This window comes from Microtus pennsylvanicus, chromosome 7, assembly GCF_037038515.1.
Source record: "Microtus pennsylvanicus isolate mMicPen1 chromosome 7, mMicPen1.hap1, whole genome shotgun sequence".
Lineage (NCBI taxonomy): Eukaryota > Metazoa > Chordata > Mammalia > Rodentia > Cricetidae > Microtus > Microtus pennsylvanicus.
This window is the reverse complement of record NC_134585.1, coordinates 120,901,994-120,920,519: the sequence shown is the minus strand read 5'-3', so window position 1 is coordinate 120,920,519 and position 18,526 is coordinate 120,901,994. Positions and strand designations below refer to the sequence as shown.

General features: G+C 45.8%; 1 protein-coding gene across 1 annotated transcript; it reads right to left on the bottom strand.

The window, feature by feature from the left end:
* Nucleotides 1-14,965: 14,965 nt before the first annotated feature.
* Kprp (keratinocyte proline rich protein) lies at nucleotides 14,966-16,918 on the bottom strand. Its single transcript, XM_075979088.1, has one exon. The coding sequence runs from the start codon at nucleotides 16,916-16,918 to the stop codon at nucleotides 14,966-14,968; it is 1,953 nt and encodes a 650-aa protein (XP_075835203.1).
* Between the last annotated feature and the right edge of the window lie 1,608 nt (nucleotides 16,919-18,526).

The window sequence follows — 18,526 nt, the reverse complement described above, 5'->3', positions numbered from 1 at the left end:
GAGGAAGGATTCCAGCCTCCTATGGTGCTTAGTGGACAGTGGGCTACCACCCCCTGTCTTCACTGCAATTGGCAACAGGACCCAGGAAGCATTGCCTGGGCCACAAAGAACAACACCTTCAGGCATTGCACAGCTGTTAAGAACAAGGGACCATCACCTTGTAGAATAGGTAATTTCACTCTTTACTAGGATTATAATCAACCAAGCTCTCTTCATGCATGTAACTGTATACAGAATGACTCCTAAGAGCAGCTAGTCTAGGCCTTAAATTGGGTTTTCATATTGAACTTATAACCAACATTGGGCTAGCAGTTTACACCTCAGTTCTTCCTCATAGCTTGAAGACACCTAGAATCCAGGTCACTTCCTCTTAAAGTGTACTATCCTCAACTTTCTGATGCAAAGGTAATTGAAGGAGGTCTGAAGACTGAGTCCTGAAACCATCATGACATCATCATGACATACAGTACTGGGCACCAAGAGAAATGTTTCTCCAGTGAGGAGCCATGTCTCCCTCCCTAGCCTGCCTGTCTTTAAGTCATGCTGGCAGTATGACTGTCGCAACACCGTCCTGAGCCAGTTTCCTCCTTCCTCATCACAGTCAGCTTCCATCTATGACCTGTAGTTGCCTCCTGAACACTTGGCCCACTACACACTCCTCTTCCGTGCTTCCAGGACTCCCCGTGCCTTCCATATCACATATGTTATCTACGTCACTCATTAATGCATCTCCAAGATCAACCACTTCGTGGCAGTTAGCCAAGCCCCAGTAAATACTTGTCACATGAGTGGATCTGTTGACGCAGGCTGACAAATGGCCTTCTTCTTAATGGGCATAACTTTAGGGAGCCGGGGAAAGATGTTAGCTCAGCTCAAGATTTCTTGGCAGAACATGAGGCCTATGGCAGGTAGATGAGGTAAAGTCTGTATATCTAGTTTCACTTCGCAGATCAGGATATCTCATATTTAGAGAGATTAACTTTTGATGCTCCCTGACTATGAGAAACACAAAAATCATCCATTAGCCTCCATTTCCCAGGGTCACCCCAGTCACCATATCATAGAGCCTCTTATCATGGTCTGGTACCAGCTCAGACACTAAATTATTTCTTCTGGACCTGAGGGGAGGCATGGGAATATAGACACAACTCACTTGGCTTAATCAAGAGGGAGATTCTCAGGGATCCCTCATGAAGGCCTGAGTTCACATCCTGAAAATTCACCTGTGTTTATTCTCCAAACAGCCTTTATACCAAAACATAAACTGAGGGTAAATTCATTAGCATTCTGTTTCCTAGGTAACCAGGCGAATGACTTTAGGCACCTTCACATCTTTCTCTGCCCTCTAGGTCTTCATCTTCCTTCTCTGTAGCCAGCTCTGTCAAGTAGGCTGAATTAGCATCTCTATCCCAGGCGTCCTCCAAATTACAAAGAAGGAGCAGAACAACATTAGCATATCCTGACCCTGAGGACAGCCTGTCTGTAAATGTTAGGTGACCACCTCCTGTGCGGCAGGTGCAAGTTGTGGCCTGGGATTCTGGTTGCCATGCCAGGTAGAAATATGGGCCCACATCCTCTGTAGCACCCAGTCATGTCACACTAGCCTGTGACCATAGAGCAAACCTGCTCACCATCTGACTATTCCGCCACCTACCAATCAGTAAAGTATCCACATGAGCACCGTCCTTTTGTCACTCACATCATCAGCTGGCCTGTTCTCTGGTGCACGGCAGGCATATTTATGTATCCAAGGATACTTAGTTGATGGAACAAATTGTAGAACGTGAAGTTTCTCCCTCCGCATGACTGTGTGATGCCTAGGTAAAGGACAGATACTTCGCAGCTAAGCTTTATCTGCTGGTTAAGAGCATCTCTGACATAAGCCATATTCCACATCACCCGCCCATGCTCACAGCCTGATTCTGAGGTTTGGGAAGCAGTGGCAGAGGAAAGCAACATCTGACTCCAGATAGGGGTAATAAACTTCTCATAGAACCAAACTCTCCTTCCAGTACTTGTTTTTTACACTTTTAGATTAGAGCAGTTTTCAACCCTCATCAGAGCTGCTTCCTTTTGTAGTCGATGGTGATCAATAAGATTCACAATTGGGCAAAGTGCAGGGAATAAGACACTGGAGAGAGCTCAACCCAGACATTTGTATCAGACTTTCCAGCCACAGGTCTTAGAGATCATCACAGGGGAGAGGGTGGAAAGATTATAGAGGGCAGAGGTGGTGGGGACAGCCGTGGGACAGTCTGTGAAGGGCAGAGGTGGTGGGGTCTGCAGTGGACAGTCTGTGAAGGGCAGAGGTGGTGGGGACAGCCATGGGACAGTCTGTGAGGGGCAGAGGTGGTGGGGTCTGCAGTAGACAGTCTGTGAAGGGCAGAGGTGGTGGGGACAGCCATGGGACAGTCTGTGAGGGGCAGAGGTAGTGGGGACTGCTGTGGGACAGTCTGTGAAGGGCAGAGGTAGTGGGGACGGCCGTGGGACAGCCTGTGGAGGGCAGAGTGAAAGACCCTACAGACCCCCCCTCAGAACCCGCAGCTAGCATGCTCCCGTGAGAACGTCCTGTTTGTTTGAAAGATTTTCAGGACCTGCAGCTAGCCGGCTCTCATGAGAACATCCCGTTTGCTTAGGAAAACAGGATACCTGTAGTCAGCACATGTGCCAAACTTAGAATATTAGCAGTTTACAAAAGGACCAATTCCCCCTATGAAAGATCCCAGCTTAGCTGCTGTAATGTCATTTCGCAAGGCTCTTGACAAACAGATGTAAGTGCAGAGTGAGGTCTTGGCCCCTGGCTGCAAAGCAGGATATCTGTGAGATAGGACATCTATACAACAGGATATCTGTTGCCATACATCTGTGCTGGGAAAGGAAAAACCACTTATGCCTCTTGCCTCATTCCAACCGACCAATAACCACGCATCTGCTTCTGTAATCTGCTTTTGCAGCCCTCTTTCCTATAAAAAGACCTCCTCCCAGTCTGCAGGCCCACAGGTACCTGTGTTTACCTAATAAACCTCTTGCTAATTGCATCCTGTGGTCTCGGAGTGTCCTGAGTTCTGGGGTCTTCGTTGGAGGGAAGGTCCTCTCCGAGGGTCTTTCACAGAGGTAGTGGGGACAGCTGTGGGACAGTCTGTGAAGGGCCCAGAGGTGGTGGGGACGGCTGTGGGACAGTCTGTGAAGGGCAGAGGTGGTGGGGACGGCTGTGGGACAGTCTGTGAAGGGCAGAGGTGGTGGGGACGGCTGTGGGACAGTCTGTGAAGGGCAGAGGTGGAAGGGACTGCTGTTGGACAGTATTTTCTTGACATGATGGGAGACAAGGACAATTACCACCAATGTCAGAAAGTGCTCCTTTCTATCATTGTCTACCATCTTCCCACATCAAATCCCAGTAAACCTGGTAGCCAGAGTCTACATAATTTTTTACAGAGGATACTGCAGGCCACAGAATATAATTGACATCAAGAGTCCAAGTGTGGTAACCTGGTCCCTAAACATGAGGTAGGTTGCAGGATTATCTATATGGTCATCCTTTTTATTGCAGGCAACTAAATGTTTCTTCTACATTTTGAGGAGGGAGGCCTTACCCCTGTCCACCTCAGAATGGGGGTCATTGTACAGCAATGTATTTAAAAGAATGGTGGAGATAGGTCCTTATTCTGATAAAGTGATTGATGTGGGAGGGCCCAGGCCATTGTGGGTGAGGCCATTCATGAACTAGTGGTTCTGGATTTTATAAGAAAGCAGGCTGGGCAAGCCATGTGGAGCAAGCTAGTAAGCAGTTCAATTCCATAGCCTGGCATCAGCTTCTGCCTCCAGGTTCCTGTTATGACTTCCTTCAGTGATGGACTATGATATGGAAGTATAAGGCAAATAAACATTTTTCTCCCCAACTTGCATTTGGTCATGGGTGTTTCATTACAGCAATAGTAACCTTAACTAAGACACTTCTTCCCCTCTCCTGTGTCTCTAACCCAATACCTGACCTCTGTGGTTATATGTATAATAGAATGCCTATCAAAAGCTTTTGGTAGGATGGCTATTTTTATTAAATTAATTCTACCAATCCATGAGTATAGAAATGTTTCCATCTTCTCATATCTTCTTCAATTTCTTTATCCAATTTCTTAAAGTTATCATCATAAAAGCCCTTCATTTGCTTGGCTAGAATTATCCAAATTTTTGTGATTGTTGTTGTTTGTTTCTTTAGGCTATTGTGAAAGGTATCACTTCCCTGATTTCTTTGTCAATTCATTTGTGTCTTGTATATAGGAGGGCTAACTGGGTTTTGTATATTAACTTTATATTCTACTATTTTGCTGAAAGTGTTTATCAGCTCTTGTAGAAATATCCTGGTAGACTTCTGGGGTCTTTAATGTATAAAATCATATTTCAGCACAGAAAGATACAATGACTTCTTCTTTTCCTGGAGCTCCTTCAGTGTCTTACTGCTCTAGCTAAGACTTCAAGTAGTATATTAATTATATATATGTATATATATATGGAGAATAATTAATATATATATGGAGAATAATTAATATACTACTTGAAGTCATATATATATATATGGAGAGTGTGTGTCCTTGTTTTGTTCTTGACTTTAGTAGAACTCCTCTGAGTTTCTCTCTATAAATAGGTTGATGTTAGCCATGGGCTTGCTGTAAATTGCCTTTATTAAGTTGCTGTGTGTCCCTTATAATCCCTAGTTTCTCCAGAACCTTTATAATGAAGGGATGTTGAAATGTGTCTATGGGATCCTCCTGCAACCTCAGTGGAACTCTAAAACACAGTTTGCTACAATACAGAGGGGACCAAGAGGTGAGTGACTAGCCACACAGCAGGACACCCCACTCTCAAGGCCCTCCATAGTGGGACAAAACCTCGGGCCACTCCCCTAACTGCATAGGCTTCTAAAGCCAGCAAGCAGGAGAGTTTCCTGCATGTAGGCTCCCCCAATACCCACCCCCATCCACTGGACACCCCCTCACACAAGATACAAGCCCCATCCTGCCCCCAAACTCGCCTATTCTCCTGCAACTTCAGTGGAACTCTGAAACACAACTTGCTACAATATTGAGAGGATCAAGAGGTGAGTGATCAACCACGCAGCAGGACACCCCATTCTCTAGGCCCTCCATAGTGGGGCAAAACTTTGGGGCTCTCCCCCAACTGCCTTGGCTTCTCTAGCCAGACAGCAGGAGAGTTTTCTGCTGAGAGAACCAAAAGCAAGGACCAAGAGAGAGGACCGAGAGAGGACCAAGAGAGAGGACCAAGAGAGAGGACCGAGAGAGGACCTCTAAAGCACAAGCTGTGACTGCACAGAGAGGATCAGGAGAGCGAACCAGGAGAGAAGACCGAGGAGCAGGCTAAGAGATACCTCAGTAGCCCTCTGAGACACAGACATTGACAGTACAGAACAGACCAAGGTAAATTCCCAAACACTCAGACAGTCACTACAAGGATTGGACCAAGTGGCAAAGTCACTGCGCACATCAACTGAAGGAAGAGATGGATAGGTACCAATGCAAGAATTCATCCAACAACCTAAAACGCAACATGGTAACACCCAAACCCAGTGGCCACACAATAGGAAGACTTGATCCTCCCAACCCAGAAGAAGCAGAAGAATACAGTTTTAAACCTAACTTTATTAAAAAAAATGATGAGGAACTTTCTTTAAAGAGGAAATGAAAAACTCCCTTAAAGAAATGGAAGAAAAGACAAAGAAAAAATTGGAAGAAATTAATAAATCCCTCAAAGAAAACCAAGAAATACAAGAAAAAAAAACAATCAAACATGTGAAGCAAACAGTTCAAGACTTGAAGACTGAAATAGAGGCAATAAAGAAAATACAAACCAAGGGAATTCTAAATATGGAAAATCTAGGTAAATGAACAGGAACTACAGAGGCAAGTATAACCAACAGACTACAAGAGACTCAGGAAAGAATCTCAGGTGTTGAAAACACTGTAGAAGAAATTGATTCATTGTTCAAATAAAACATTATATCCAACAAATTCTTAACACAAAACATCCAGGAAATCTAGCACACCATAAAAAGACTGAACCTAAGAAAAATAAGGTTAGAAGAAGGAGAACTCCAGCTCAAAGGCACAGAAAATATATTTAACAAAATCATAAAAGAAAACTTTCTTATCCTAAAGAAGGAAATGCTTCTGAAGGTACAAGAAAGCTTACAGGACACCAAATACACTGGATCAAAAAAAAAAAAAGTCTCCTCAACACATAAAAAACAAAATGCAAAACAAATAGAGTAAAGAAAGAGTATTAAGAGCTGCAAAGGAAAAAGGTTAAGTAACATATAAAGGTAGACCTATCAGAATTACACCTGACTTCTCAATGGAAACCATGAAAGCCAGAAGGTCCTCTGCAGATGTGCTGCACACTAAGAGATCACAGATGCAAAACTAGACTACTATGCCTAGCAAAGCTTTTAATCACCATAGATGGAGAAAACAAGATATTCCATGACAAAACCAGATTTAAACAATATGTATCCACAAACCCAGCCCTACAGAAAGTACTAGAAGGAAAACCCCAACCCAAGGAAGCTAACTGCATCCACAAAATCACAGGCAGCAGATAACACCCCACCAGCAAAACCCAAAGAAGGAAAACACATAACCACTACTACCAAAAAAATAGCAGGAATTAACAACCATTGGTCATTAATATCTCTTAAAATCAATGGACTCAATTCAACTATAAAACAACACAGGCTTGGAATACCTTTCTCCATCCTTTTTCCCTGAGGTAATATCTATCCTTGATGTTATGGTGTGTTTCTTGGGTGCAGCAGAAGGCTGGATCCTGGTTTCACATCCATTCTCTCATTATGTCTTTAAACTGAGACCACTAATCTTGAACCCCACCAATGAACAGTGTTTATAGATTCATGCTATTTTGTTATGATGGTGTGTGTTTTTCTCTGCTCATTCGATTTACTGATCTGGGGTTATTTATTCTTTGCATTTTCTTGGGTGTGATTAACGATGTCATACTTAAACTTTTTTGAGGGGGGTTTTTGTAGAATTAGCTTGGTAGATAAATGCTGCTTGAGTTTGGCCTTATAATGAAATGTTTTTCTTTCTCCATCTATTGGTGATAGATGTTTTGTTGGTATAGTAGGCTGTGCTGACATCTATGATCTTTTAGAGTTTGTAAAACATCTGTCAAGCCTGTAAGCTTTTAGAATTTCCATTGAGAATTCAGGTGATATTCCAATGGGTTTGTCTTTATATGTTACCTGATCTTTTTTCTTTCAACTTTTAATATTTTCTTTGTTCTGTATGTTTAGTGTTTTGTTTATTATGTATCATGGGGAATTTATTTTCTTGTTCTGTCTGTTTAAGAATCTGTATAATTTTTATACCTGTAAAATTTTTGTTGGGAAATTTTCTCCTGTGATTTTGTTAGAAACTATTCCTGTGCCTTTGATCTGGGTTTCCTTTCTTTCCACTATTCCTATTATTAATAAAGTTGGTCGTTTTCATTCACGGTTTCTCTGTATTTTCAAGGACTTTATTAAGGGATTTATTCATATCCTCTTTAAGATCTTTGAACATATTCAAGATAGTTATTTTATTTTGAAGTCCTTGCCTTCTGTAGTAGGGTTACCAGATTCTGGTGGAGGCCTATTTGTCTTGGCTGTTAGTGTTTTTGCAAGTGTCTAAGCACCTGGGTTTGAGAGAATTGGGATTCTAGGTGTTGATGTATGGTCTTGTCTTTGTTGGGTAGGTGTTCTGTTCCTTGGTTTTTGCAGACCTCTCTGGATCTTAGGAATGTGTCACACCTGTGGGTTCCTCAGCAGAGTGTGGTCCTGCATGTTGGTGGTGACAGAGGGCCACAGAGAAGGGCTGGAGGAAAGCCTGAAAATGGCTTTGGGAAAGAACTAAAGCATTCCTGTTCCCACCGAGAAGGGGTCCCCAAGTTGTTGGAGTTGTTGTGGAAGAAGGGGTTCCTAAAATAAGTTTTAGTAAGTCAAAGAAAGCATTTGGGGAGACAGGGATGAAAGGGCCAAGGGACTCTGGGTCTGTCCCAGAGCTGAGTCCTCAGTTAGTGGAGGGGCAGCAGCAGGGAGGAACGTGCAAGCAGCCTGCTTCAGGGCTGGGGACAAGATAAGAGCAATCACAATGAAGTATCAAAAGGAAATTGGCTACGTGATTCCCAGGCCAGTGTGGGGATCTCTTACTGGGATCTCAGGAAGAGTGTTTCTAGGTGTTGCTGGTTGACCAAAGGAATGGGATGAGCTGAGGTGGGCAACAGTGAATAAGAAAGCCAGTTTTGCACTAAGGTTCCACAGAATCCCCATGGCATGGAGGTAAGGAGGTAGGGAGATAGGAGGGGTACCAGTAAGCAGCAACCTAGATTATTTTAGGAGAAGACTTTATACACACACACATTATCCACCTATTGTGTGTGTATGCATGCATATTCTACCTGCATAGGGTGTTTCACTGGTTCAATGACGACCAAACATTACCAGGCAACAGAAACACTGGAGGCCTAGTTAGAACAGAGCCTATCAATGTCTCTGCTTTGGTAAGTTTATGAGATGTGTTTGCATTTATAACAAGAGCCTAGTGCACACTCTTAGAAGGCCAGGCTCTAGCCATGACATAGCTGGTGACCTCACGTTCTCAGAAACTGCAGTTACACATAAGTCCTGAATAAAATTGTTTTGGCTGGATGTGGGGCAAGGATATTGGCAGTCAATGTTACTCTCGCTGAGGATTTGTGATTGATTCACTACTGTTAGGAGAGGGGCACTTTCTTCAGTGCTATAGCCATTCATAAGTTGCCCATATTCCTGTAAGAAGCCCCTCACCCGTGCTAATCATAGTGAACTCATCGGTAACCAAGTTACAGGTATGTGGAATCATCTTTAACCTTTTGTTTTTGTGTTTCCAGAGAAAGTTCATGTAACACTTTGTGCCTGGCATGGAAAGTGACAGAACTATTGATGAGTTTGGGGGAAGCTCTTGGAAACTATCTGTAGTTGCTGAAGCTAAGCTGGTGGGGCATCTGTGGAAACAATCTCACTGTAGCCATCCTTCCCCATGTGGCATAGAAGGGCTTGGCTTCTTGTCCCCATAGGACTTGGTGTGGGCAAGACACATGCAATTAATGCCGCTTCATCTGAAGGGTGACTGTCTTCAGCTGTGATGCATGGAATGACATGCCTTCTTCATGAATGTAGCCCCACCATATGAGCCTAAGGTGTCTTCAAAACAGCTGATGGAGTACGGAGTATATTACAGTCCCTGAAAGTAACACACAGAGGACTGGATATTACTTAGGCAGCCTGTGATGTCAGTTGCATGGCCCTTGTTTTGGGCATACAACTGAAGCTGAGCTGCCTGGAAAGAGTTTGTCTGGATAAAGGAGGAATAAAAACAAGGGAAAAAACAGATAGACATTAACCTCTATGTTAGCATTTGAAAAAGAGGGAGGGGAAAAACGGTGCTGGCTTACTGTTTCTTAAGGTGGGGTTGGGAACCATAAAGGAAAGGACACAGGTTAAATATATGCTAAATAAACATGTATTAATCAAGTTTCTCTAGAGGAACAGAACTGATATAATGAATATAAACATTCAAATTCATATATGATTTATTATATTGACTTATGGACTGTGGTCTGGCTAGTCCAACAATGGCTGTTCCCACAGAGTAGAAAAGTCAGAAATCCATCTGGTAGTTGTTCCGTCTTTAAGGATGGATGTCTCAGCTGGTCTTCAGTCCATACTGGAACCCCAAAGAAGTTGGTTCCAGTGCCAGTAGAGGAATGCAACAGATTGGTTGAGCTTGAAAGGATGAAGACAAGGTGGCATGAAGAGAAAACTTCCTTGTTCTATGTCCTCTGATGTGGGCTTCCATTATGAAGGTAGATCCCAGACTTAGGATGGGCCTTTCCACGCCAAATGATCCTGTTGAGAAAAATCCTCACAGAAATGTCCAGCTGCTTGGGTTTTGGTTGATTCCAGATGCAGTCGAACTAACAACTAAGACTGACCTTCACAAGTCTCTTCTTGAAAATTTGAATCCTTGGGGAAAATAAGATAGTGAGGAGGGAGACCGTAAGGAAGAAGTGATAGATTGTGCCCCTCATGTCTGACTTTTAATATATAGGAAGGGAAATCCATCCCTAGTACACCATGCAGATAGAGGTTATAGTAGGGAACTGTAGAGGCCATAGATAATCAGAGAATAATATGCCCCAGAACTGCTTAAACTGGAAAAGAAACAAGAAATGAGACTCTCACAGCACAGCTCATGAGGTTGTGGGACTTGGGGGGAGGTAAGATCAGTCTGAGTGCTAAAGTGTAGAAATTGAATAAGACGGAGTTTTCATAATCGGAGACAAGATGAGGGATACTTGGTTATTTGCTGCACCTGAGGTATCTGTAAATACCAGGTACGAGGGGTCAATAGAGGAAGAACAGGGGCCACGGCAGAGTCGAGCATGAGTGAGGCAGTGTCTGGAGCCCAGTTCACTGGGTAAAGTAGTCCTGAATTCCCAGAAGAGTGAAGAAAATGGTAGATTCATCACGGACCAGGTATGGGGCTTCTGTAGTTCTGATGAATCCCATGGTAAGAAATGGTCTCTATGAGTTGGGAAAGGTCCTGTTTGGGTCATTCAAAATCAAATGTGATAAGATGTGTATAAAGCCAGAGTTCTGACATAACATTGCATGTGGAAAAGACTAACCTTGTCCCAGGAGTACAGCCTTATAATCACTACCACCCAGAGAAGTAGGTGCACAACTCTTGCCTTCAAGAAAATATACTATAGTTGGAAATTATGTCCAGGCCAAGGCCCTCTCAGCAAGCAGGTAGGGCTGATGGAGGGACAGTGACCCAGAGATGCTCTCAAAAGCCACAAAGTGATTAGATGAAACTCTCAGCACCAGGAATAGTTTACCTTCCTACAAATTATTAATCAGGGAGGTCCCTGAGGATCCCCCCAAAATATAGGCTATTAATTTTGCTATTCGTTTCCCACTGAAACTAGACAATAAGACCTTATTACTGAACACCCTGCAGGCCTTGGTCATAGAGCAGAGAAATGAAGCTGAGGTTGAGACAGAGCTTCCTTTCTTGCTGGCTAGCTGTCATAGTGTCAGAAGCTACTGGAGAGCATTGCCGTCAACATTCTTACCCAGCTAGAGATTCTGCACGCTGCACTACCAACATGCTAGGCAAGATGCATCCACTTGTACAATCATGACTTTTATGGCAAAACTGCTTTCTTGCTGGCCTTAAGGCTCAATCCACAGAAGGGAAATCACATCTGGTACCCAGGAGTCCAGTCAAAAACAAGTAGATGGGAAAGCCCTAGACCCTGGTGGGGAAACAACATTGTTGTTCTGCAAAATGGATGTGATGTGTCTGTCAAACTGTCCTCTCAGCATCAATGTTTACATTCATGGCTATTACTGCTGTCGTCCTTGGTCAAGTAAACTTCTATATGCGGTGGTTGCCAGTTAAGATAGAGACTCACATCTGGTCAAAAAACCCTGAGAAAATAAGATTGCTGAACACCCACCTGTGAAAGGGACATCTAAACCATCCCCTTTAAACCTCAGGGAATATTAAAGAAGAGGGGCTGAAATAATGTAAGAACAAGGAGGAAAGGGGAGAATGTCGTGAATGCTGTCCTCCAGGAATGGCTTGGCCATTGCCCTTCTGAACTTTCTCGAGCCGTGATAACCTGCATGAGAGTCACAAGAGATTGGGCCCACTAATGTCTGTGATGGAAAAAGGAGGCCTGACCCCTTCCTGAATAGACAGAGCTGTCTGATGGTTGCTGGGCAAGACATTTTCTTCAGCTCTTCAGGCACTCATAAGTTGCCATGCTCCTTTAAGTGACTCTACTTGGGCTCTCTGATCCACCGAGCTAGACTTAAACGGAATCATTTCTCTGACCTGCCATTGGAGCCATATCCTAGAAGGGCTGATGCTCGTTTGTTTCCTTGAAAAAGTCCACACAACAATCTTGATATTTCTGCTCCAGGTACCACCAAGAACCACTTTTTAAGTTGTTTAGTGATAGTAAACAGGATTTATGTCCCCTTTACCAGTGTCTTCCTAGCAGGTAAACAGTGGTGGTTTGTCCATAGTGCATGAAGGAGTGAACCACACACAAAGGCCCCAGTTTTCCTTTAAACCACACAGGGTTTTGATGCATAGCCTCTAGATCTCCAAAATTGACATTGTAGAGCTAGGTCCCTGGGACAAGGGATCAGCATGTTTAGAGCCAAGATTTGACTCTGTGTTCTCAGTTCTAGCCTTGTAGTTTTGAGTTGTTTTGGGATGTGTCCCGTGGAGAGGTCACTGGAATAAACATTCCAAGGGGCATGTCAGAGCCTTCCCCTGCTGTCTCCTCTCCAGAGCGGCCTTCTCATCCTCTGTGACCTTCAGGTACCATCTCACACTGTCGGTCCCCCAGTGTGCTCATTCTCCAGGTCCATATGGTGGCATCAGAGAACAGGAGAATTAGACTTCTCTATCTTCTGCCCCTTTGATTCTCTCCCCCCAGACTGCACATAAGGTACCATGCATAACAGGATTTGAAAGCAATTGATTAATTCTGAATTTGGCTCAGTCTTTGCTTTCTATATAATAAAACAATAGATAGATAAGTGAAAATAAGTTAATTCAAAAGAAAACATATTTCCAGAGAGCCTCCATGTGTCCTCTGTCCTATATCCCTAGAGCCAGAGGTATCACGGCTCTGACTACATCCTTAGTACTGCGGTCAGTCAACTACCAAATCCAGGTCTGAACACATTTGCTCTTAGCTGAGGAGTCATCTTCCCTACTCCCTCATTCATCAGGAGACAAGGACATGAAGGTGAGACAGAGAACCATAAGCCAAGCCGCTTCAACTATATTAAGGAATCGGTACGATAAACTTGAAACCGAAATAATACATTCCAGTGAAATCCATACTACATCACATTGGGATGGTTGGTTTTTAAGAAAACACAAAAAATAACAACAGTTGACAAGGATGTGGAGAACTTGAGACCTGCACACTCGGGTAGGGCTGTGAATGGTGCTACTTGGGATGGGACTGCAGATGATGCTGGGATGGGACTGCAGATGCTGCTGGGATGGGACTGTGGATGCTGCTGGGATGGGACTGGGGATGCTGCTGGGATGGGACTGCAGATGATGCTGGGATGGGACTGTGGATGCTGCTGGGATGGGACTGTGGATGCTGCTGGGATGGGACTGTGGATGCTGCTGGGATGGGACTGTGGATGCTGCTGGGATGGGACTGCGGATGCTGCTGGGATGGGACTGTGGATGCTGCTGGGATGGGACTGCAGATGATGCTGGGATGGGACTGTGGATGCTGCTGGGATGGGACTGTGGATGCTGCTGGGATGGGACTGTGGATGCTGCTGGGATGGGACTGGGGATGCTGCTGGGATGGGACTGCAGATGCTGCTGGGATGGGACTGCAGATGATGCTGGGATGGGACTGCAGATGCTGCTGGGATGGGACTGCAGATGATGCTGGGATGGGACTGTGGATGCTGCTGGGATGGGACTGTGGATGCTGCTGGGATGGGACTGCAGATGATGCTGGGATGGGACTGTGGATGCTGCTGGGATGGGACTGGGGATGATGTCACCACTATAGAAAGCAACCTGCCTTAGCATGTGGTGTTGAAACTCCATTTCTTGATATCTACTCAATAAATTGAAATCATATACTCAAAGAAGTAATTTATACTGGTGTTGATTGGACCATTACTAACTAGAGCCAAATGATGGAATCAACTCAAGTACTTGTGCATTCATTACTGAGCAAATAAAGCGTGGTGTCTACATGCAGCATGGTACCATGCTGCCTTAATTGCAGTCATATGCTACAGCAAAGATGAACCTGGAGAACATTATGCCAAGTGAATAACACAAGCACAAATACCATTTGAGTCTATCTGTGGGAAATGTAGTGTCAAATTTTATAAGGTAGAAAATGGAATGCTAGTGTGTAGAGGCTAAAGGGAAGTGGAGAATGAGGTATTGAGAGTTTCGTCCTGCAGGATAGATGAACGGTGGTGATGGAAATATAACAATGCAAACATTATTCATTCCACTGAGCTGTAATGTATGCTTTGGCATGGCTACCCTAATAAATCTTGTTATATGTGTTTTACCATATTTTAAAAAGACACCATCTCAGCAAATTGGTATCTAATAAAGAGAAGACATTACTCGGGACTCAAACTGTGAACACATCCACTTTTTATTATTATGCATCCTCCTCTTGCCCCAGTTCCTATAGTTTCCCAACAGGACAGAACACAGCTCAAGCTGTCAACTACAACCTTGATCAACTATTGCCTGACCTAAGATAGGCACAGAGATTTAAGGATATACTGACTCCACTCGAATGAAAGTTTACAACGTTGCCGGACAGAAAAGGCAAAAACTGCAAAGAAAAATTAGTTCAGGAGTACTGCAAAACTCTTGCTAAATGGATGGAGCTATGGGTGATGAACTCTAGGAAGTCAGAATAGGCTCCTGTGGATGGAAACAGGCAACAATGATAACAAAAGGCTTCAAAGAAGAGGTGTTGAAAGACAGGTACAATTTTGGATCCTGGGAAATGGGTGAGAAATGTCTCAGGTGGAGCGAGCCTCTGCAGAGGAAGAGCATCTGGGGAGTGTCAGGAGGAACACCCAGGGAACACCCTGGTGGCCAAGCTGGTCTAGTTAGAATTTAGACAGGGCGGAGGAGGAGTGAGACATAGCTGGAATGATGTCTGAGACTCGGGTGTGGAATCCTAGATGACACTCAAGGAGTCCGAAACACAGCTTTGAAGCAGGGACCACCTCAACATCTGTGGAGCGATGTAGACCAGAGGAGAAGGGGAAATGTTCTAAAGAGCCTGCAGCAGGGACATTTGAGCTACATTTTGTTTAAAAGTAAGCGCCCTTTGCTCCAGCATAAGCCCCACCTTTCGCTCCGCCCTGGGTGTTTCCTTGGTCTCCACAACCACCTAGACTCTGTGTCCCCAGGAAGGAATCATCATGTCTACAGTTGTCGTTACTCTCTTGCCCCTGGTTGCAGCTGTATGGGCTCGGGCCTTCAGTATCCAGGCGGCACGGATTAGATTCATGACAGCCTAGTTCTTGGCGGTAGGGAACTGGATTAGGGCCTGAGCAAGGACTGGTACAGCGCATGGGTTCCCCACAAGGCTCTGGGCTGGAGCAGCGCGCAGGATGCGGCATTGGCTCTGGATATGGACAAGGCTGTGGTTGTGGACGTGGTTCTGGATTCTCACAGTGAACTGGGCTCGGGCGTGGCACTGGACGTGGGGCTGGACGTGGTGCTGGTTGAGGAGCTGGACATGGTTCTGGATAGAGACATGGTTCTGAAAATCGCCGAGGTGGAGGACATGGCCGGGGTTCTGGACTTGGGCATGGCTCTGGACGTGGACATGGGCGTGGTGCAGGAACTGGGCACCTCTGCCATGATGATTCTGGAGACCGGGCACGACGCTGTGGCTCTGGACATGGACGTGGTGCAGGAACTGGACACCGCTGCCATGGTGGTTCTGGAGACCAGGCACGACGCTGTGGGCCGCAAGACCTTGGGAATTGCTGTGGCTGTCTCAAATCCGGGCAGGAGACACCCCAAGAGGGTTGCCGGCCACAGCTCTGGGATCTACCTCTGATGGGAGGAATCTGGACAGGGCACCTCTGTGGGGGAACCTGCCTGGGGCAGCAGGGTGAGGAAATCTCTACTCTGCACTTGGGTCCACATCTTTGAGAACAGCTTGAAGGGCGGCCCCGAGGGGGACAGTGGCTGCTATAGATGGGCTCTGAGCGGCGGGGTGGGGTGCAATAGTTGTAGGAGCCTGAAGAGCATCGGGATGGCAGGCAGCTGCTATAACAGGGCCCGGAACGTCTTGGTGGAGAGCAGCTTCGATACGAAGGCTGCAGCTGACGAGGAGGGAGGCATCTGCTGGTGCTCTGAGACCTGCGCTGCTGTGAAGTGAAGCTTCCATAGGAGCCCTGGGGCTGGCATTGTGGTGCACAGGTGCTAAATGAAGCCCCAGACCGACGCTGGGAGGAGCAGTGGCCGTAGGATGCTCGTGATTGGAATTGGGAGGCACAGCCGCCGTAGGAAGCCTGTGACTGGCGCTGGGGGCCACAGCTGGTGTAGGAGGGCCCAGACTGGAACTGTGGCACACAGCGACTGTAGGAACCCTGGGACTGAGACTGTGGACCACAGTTGCTGTAAGAACCCCGTGACTGTGATTGAGAGGTACAGCTGCCGTAGGAGCCCTGGTACTGGCCCTGAGTGGGGAAACTTCCCTGGCCCTGGCCCTGGCCCACTGAGGGACATTCTACATAAGTGCGAACAGGCTGAGAAGCTGGAGCAGGCACATAGGTTGGAACCGGATACTCCACATAACTCGTTTCTGTGTAGTACACCGGAGCACATTCTACATAGTAGGTCGGAAGAGGCTGTGGGACTTGCACGTAAGAAACCTGAGCCTGGCAGGGAGCCTGGCATTGAACACAGGAAACCTGAGCCTGGCACGGAGCTTGGCACTTTACCTCAGTGGTCTTAGGCTGGCATTTTACCTGGGTGGTCTTTGATTGGCATGGAGCCTGACATTTAACCTTAGTGGTCTTAGATGAGCCTGCAGCCTGGCTCTTCACTTCAATGCCACTGGACTGGCATGGAGTCTGGGAAACTGGAACTGAGCACGGTACAGCGTATTCCACAACTTGCATCCCACATGGAGCTTGGACCAACACCTGGTTGTTGGCATAGGAATACTGTGAGGGACCAAAGGAGGAACCCTTGACACAGCACTGGGGCACCGGCACGCAACACTGAATCTGCTGCTGATCACACATGGTCCTGATGCAGGGGGGTGAACAAGACCTGAGGGTAGAGAAACCAGGGTCAAGAGGCTGAGAGTTGCAAGGGAGGAGCTAGGATCTACAGCCAGGAGCCTGGCATCTTCTCCGGCCTGTCTTCACATGCCCTCAACCTTCACCCAAGAACCCTTACTGGTACTGACTTAGTTGGAGCCCGTGCTAGTCACCATTGGCTATGAGACCTGCCCTGGTTTTGCAAAAAGGGCTGGATTCTGCACAGCTGAATGTAAATGTAGGCATGCCAATGTCTGCCACCAGAGAGCACTGATGTCAAGCAGATTCTCCGCCCTTACACAGCCTGGTGGTGGGAACAGTCCTGCAGGAAGAACGGGCGGCAGCTTGCTTACAATGCATAGCCCAAATTGAGGTTTCCACACCCACAGAAGTCTGCATTTCCTCACACATCCCACACGTGTATGTAAAAATGAACCCAGGGAAAACAAAAACACAGGCATCATCTAGGTTCATATTTCATCGAAAAGTCCCCTGAAAGCAAAGGGTTCAGGCAGATTCCAGACCTCTTGGGCCGGGAGTTTAATGTTTGCTGCCTTGCATTCAATCTTTTTAAATGAGCTTATTTTAATAGACCCTTCTAGAGATATGCAAATCCATTTATACCTCATATACGAAACACACTGTCCTTGGGATTAGCACGAGCATTTGCCCAGGAAGGTTGCTGTTACCAGTGATCTGGAAGGAACAATTTGCTGAATTCAGAGACATTTTCTCCCCAGACCCCCTGAGAGGCAGCAGAGCTAGCTCGCTGCTGTCAGTGATCTGGAGGGTAACAGTCTGCTGAATTCAGAGTAATTTTCTCCCCAGACCCCCTGAGGTGCAGCATAGAGTTAATTAAGCTGAGGTAATCCAGATACTAGCAGATCCTTTGTCACATTCGAGGCTTTGTGTAAGGACATTCAGGCACATTTGTGCATCTACATAGCAAGGTCATAACAGCAAGATCTAAGACACTCAGTCATACACTCCTATATTACCCTTAGCTAACAAGAAAACACATCAGATACCGCTCAACTGTTCTTCCTAGAGCTAGCTGTCTGTATCTGGGCAGCCTGGTGGCCAGCACAGCACAGGGCTAATTTGGCAATTGAATCATACAACATAGCACCTCTCACAAGCTCTCAAAAGACCAAAAATGCATCCACTGGAAGGCAGAGCTAGGCATTTCCCATTTGTAGCAAGTGTCCAAGTTTGTGTCCTCTAGAGAAGGTGATCCATCCTCGGGAGTCTTTACTCACACAAAATAGATAACTGGCGTATCTTCCCCGAGGACAAGCTGCTAACAGAAGAAAATGGTATCTGGAGAAGAAACCAGGGGCTGTCAAAGACGAATACGCTTTACAGCCTGCCTATTCTCATCAGTTCTGCATGTCTTATATTCCTTAGGCAGTTTTTCTCTTCAGGCTGATGAATGTCTGTCCCAGCTTCTCCTTGAATATCACCTAAATATCACCCCCAGCACAATCCCAGGACCCAGCTTCCAGACTCACCCTCCTCAGCAGGCACAAAGTCATGCAGGCTAAGGCATCTGGGCAGAGGGCTGTGTTTATATAAAGTGTTGTGGGTCTG